We start from the raw sequence: 3,880 nt of genomic DNA, 5'->3' as shown, positions 1-3,880 counted from the left end.
AAAAAAAAAAAAAAAAAAAAAAAAAAAAAAAAAAATGGGACTACATAATACAAATTATATAGTTTGTATTAATTATATTAATATAAATTATATTATTATATATTAATTATATTATACATTGATATATAATGGTAATGTATAATAATCTACTATTATGTACAGAACTCAAAATGCCTTTTTTTAATCTTAAATAAAACAAGTGAGTTATGTGGTTATCTGCAGACAAATGGAGGCAGGAAATATTTGTGAATGCTACAGTTGCTGTACCTTAGGGAGGAAACTCTACCTTCACTTTTTAAAAAAATTACACCCGCCGGGCACAGTGGCTCATGCCCATAATCCCAGAACTTTGGAAGGCCAAGGAGGGTGGATTACCTGAGGTCAGGAGTTGGAGACCAGCTTAACCAACATGGTGAAACCCTGCCTCTACTAAAAATACAAAAATTAGCCAGTGTGGTGGCAGGCACCTGTAATCCCAGCTACTAAGGAGGCTGAGGCAGGGGAATTACTTGAACCCAGAGGTGGAGCTTGCAGCGAGCCGAGATCGCGCCGCTGCACTCCAGCCTGGGAGACAGAGTGAGACTAGGTCTCAAAAAAAAAAAAAAAAAATTACACCCTTGATGTGTAACCATTCAAATGTGGCATAGTACATTCTTAGCAAAATGACATTCTTCAAAATGACACACCAGTGGTTTGGGAGGTTTTTATGTGTCTCTTTTTCTATTTTTTGTAAAGAGCACTCCTAATTGCAAAGCAGTTTGACTGAGCCGTGGAAAGAGGAACAAGGACAAAGTCCTTGATATGATAGTCTACATCTATTATTTTATTAAAATGACAGCTCAGTAGGCATCCGACTACTTTCCAGGCATCTGAATGAGGCGAAAGTGGAAAGGGAAGGGTTTAACTGAGAGATACAAGGCACTCTCAAATCCTTCAAGAAAAAAGAGCTGAGATGTGGCAGTTACGACAGTCATGTGCTATGGACCGCTTAGAGTCTTCTTTCTGAGGCAGACTCTACTAGCCGCCAATGTTAAGGGCAAATCTTACTCCTAAGGGCCATGTGGTAAGGTGGGCACCATTTTTCTTACTAATACTCATTCCCAACTATTTGCCACAGTCAAAAGAACCAAATATTCCAATAGCAGAGCTATCACATGCTTTTCCCCTTCCTCTCCCAAAAAATGTTACTTCAAAGGTACCTAAAGAGGCCTTGATTGGCAATAACCTGCCATTAAAGTAAAATGGCAAAAGTCCACATCCCTGACATATACTCCTGTACTAGGGAGGAAATGGTGGTACTGACCTTTTCCTCCTTTCCTGTCCAGTCCAAGATCCAGAACCCAAGTTATCCGTTGTGCTCTTCCCAGAGCAATTTTAAACTGCCAATTTACTGAGGGTGAAATTTACTGAAGGCGAACTAAACAATTATCATTTGCCTCCTTTGAACCCAATTAAGGTGGTGGTCATCTGTCCTAGATCATGGGCCCCTCCAAATTCCTGATGCTTAATAAGTTGCTGTTTCATTAAAATGACAGGCAGGCCCCATTCTGAGTCTCGTATAATAGGCAGACTTCCAGCGAAAACACTCCAGTCCCTGTACTAGGTATGGATCGGGAAGTGCTCTTCTCCCGAGCATCCCATATTTTACAATTTTAGAAAGACAAAAATATGTGTAACATGGTCATCAGTATTACCATATAAGCATATTGCGCACAAAACGATACTGCATCTAAAAGATAGGCAAAGAACCTTTCTCTGTTGCAGACCCTAGAAGGCTGGGTTTGGGAGGGATAGCTGGGAAGAAAGAGCTTAGGTGTTTGCAGCTGGCTTACTTTTCTCCTCGAGGTTCTTCCTTTCGTCACCACTTTCAGAGCAGCACTAAAAGGAGAACAGGTGTGACAAGCGCATTAAGATTAAAGTCGTGGATGGAAAGCATACGGGGCTCCCAAAGGGCACCAACTGGAGGCCAGAGAGGTTCCAGACGCTCTCCCCCCTTCTGAGTGGCCAGGGCCGTCTCAATCAGGTACCCCAAAGTGCCACTTCCCTGGTGCCACCACTGCCACCTTCCCAGAAGGTCTGTGTCACCTCCGCAGGACCTGGAGTTACCCTGCCTGCCCACTAGGGCCACCTCCCTAGAGAAATCTGTCATCTCACCAGGGCCGCCAAAGCCACCTCACTGGGACTACCGCCTCCTCTAGGAGGTCTTGCAAGGGCCTCTAATCTAAGCTGCGGGAAGCACCTTCACAAGATTACAGGGTCACCTCACCGGGACTATCTTCCCCGGGAGGTCTGTGCCACCTCAGTAGGCCACCAATGTCCCCTCCCAGGGACGCCAGGGCCGTCTCACCGGGGCTGCAGGAGAGGCGCCGATCTCGCCGGCTGGCAGCATCTCGCCTCCACGCGAGTCCTGGGCTCCATTCGCAGCCAGCGTGGCCTGTGGAGCCTGCCTAAGGCCAGCGACACACTGACCTCCTCAGTCTCGGAGGCCGTAGGACTGAGCGCCACCGCGACTTCCTCTCTATGTCTCGCTGGTTTCTTCCTCTCAGCCCAGAGAGGCTCTGCCCGCGCAGCCGCCGGCCCTGCTCTTTTCCTCCGCCTCCTGGCCGGAGGTCGGAACGGCAGCTCAGGAAGCGGGCACCCGCCCCCAAGGCGCTCCAGAGATGGAACTTTAAGATATCCTTCTCCCAACGCCTTAAATTCATTATGAATCATTTAAATTTCTATTTTAGACAATATCCAGATGTTCTGAGAGTGTAGGGGCTTGTTGACTAGGAGCTTCGGTGCAGGGTTATTTGGTTCGAATATTTAGTTGGGGGTTTCCAATGAATATCAGTATCTTCAGATATTTCTTTAAAGGTTGGTCAGAGTCCCTAGAGATGAGCTTCTAATTTCCTGCCTAGAGGGTGTAGAGGTGGTTATAAGCGTCTGGGAGCTAAATGAAGAGAACAGAGCATCTAACATGTGTTTTGCCCAAAACCCTGTCTTTTCCTAGGGATGAGGAAAGGGAGCTACCTAGCAGCAAGGGGTGTTAGAGGACCTGTGGACTTGACAGCCTCATAAACAAATAAACAGGGAAAGAGTACCATAGAGACCAAAACAAACAAGGGGGAAAAAAGCAACCCCCAGCGGAAACAGAAACCACACGGTGAGAAGAAAAATCAAATGCATGTGCACAGAGATATATAATCGATACCCTGAGCTACAAATAACTATTGCAAGCATAAAACAAGAAAAGGATACGATTTTTAAAATTATTTATTATGGGAACATAATCGTATGTATTTATCGTGCACATTTTTTTGTTGTCGTTTGTTTGTTTTTGTTTTGTTTTGTTTTGAGATGGAGTTTTGCTCTTGCGGCCCAGGGCAGAATGCAGCTGGAATGGAAGAGGTGATGGGAAGCCTCTCAATGGCAGTCTCCTCCTCCTCAAATTCCAAAATACACATGGGGCACTTGAGCTCAGACTGAGAGCCTCTGATAACTGCCATAGGGAGGTTCTCAACCACAGTATTGGTAGCTGGTGGAGGCAGGTGGTGATCCCAATCTACTACCAACCCCAAGTCTTCAAAGTCCATCCTATTGAAAATTGACCTTGCGAGCTCCAGCACCATGTTGGTTTGAGTCTCCTGCTCGAGGGTCCAATGGCTCACAGTCGTGTTCATCGATATAGGATGCCATGGCTGCCCAGCCGTCTGACATGTGATGTTTTGATACAGGTATACAATGTGTAACTACTAAAAACACAAAATATTAGCTGGCCATGGTGGCACATGCACCTATAGTCCCAGCTGCTTAGTAGGCTAAGGCACGAGAATTGCTTGAACCCAGGAGGCTTTTAATTTCTGCTGTCATATTTTTTGATCTCTGAATGCTCTTTTTA

The 3,880-nt window shown here is 45.6% G+C and overlaps 1 protein-coding gene across 7 annotated transcripts in view; it reads right to left on the bottom strand.

The window, feature by feature from the left end:
• RINT1 (RAD50 interactor 1) overlaps positions 1-2,625 on the bottom strand; it is a 40,062-nt gene extending 37,437 nt beyond the window's left edge. For all 7 annotated transcript variants that reach the window (XM_025380253.1, XM_025380258.1, XM_025380256.1 and 4 more), the window contains exons 1-2: positions 2,348-2,625; positions 1,833-1,878 (exon numbers count right to left, since the gene is read on the bottom strand). In XM_025380253.1, the coding sequence (XP_025236038.1) occupies positions 1,833-1,878; positions 2,348-2,389 (88 nt within the window). In that variant the 5' untranslated portion in view covers positions 2,390-2,625. The remainder of the gene's footprint in view (positions 1-1,832; positions 1,879-2,347) is intronic.
• Positions 2,626-3,880: the final 1,255 nt, after the last annotated feature.

Source organism: Theropithecus gelada, chromosome 3 (genome assembly GCF_003255815.1).
Source record: "Theropithecus gelada isolate Dixy chromosome 3, Tgel_1.0, whole genome shotgun sequence".
Lineage (NCBI taxonomy): Eukaryota > Metazoa > Chordata > Mammalia > Primates > Cercopithecidae > Theropithecus > Theropithecus gelada.
Note: the sequence above shows the minus strand (reverse complement) of the source record. Positions and strands in the feature narration are given on the sequence as shown.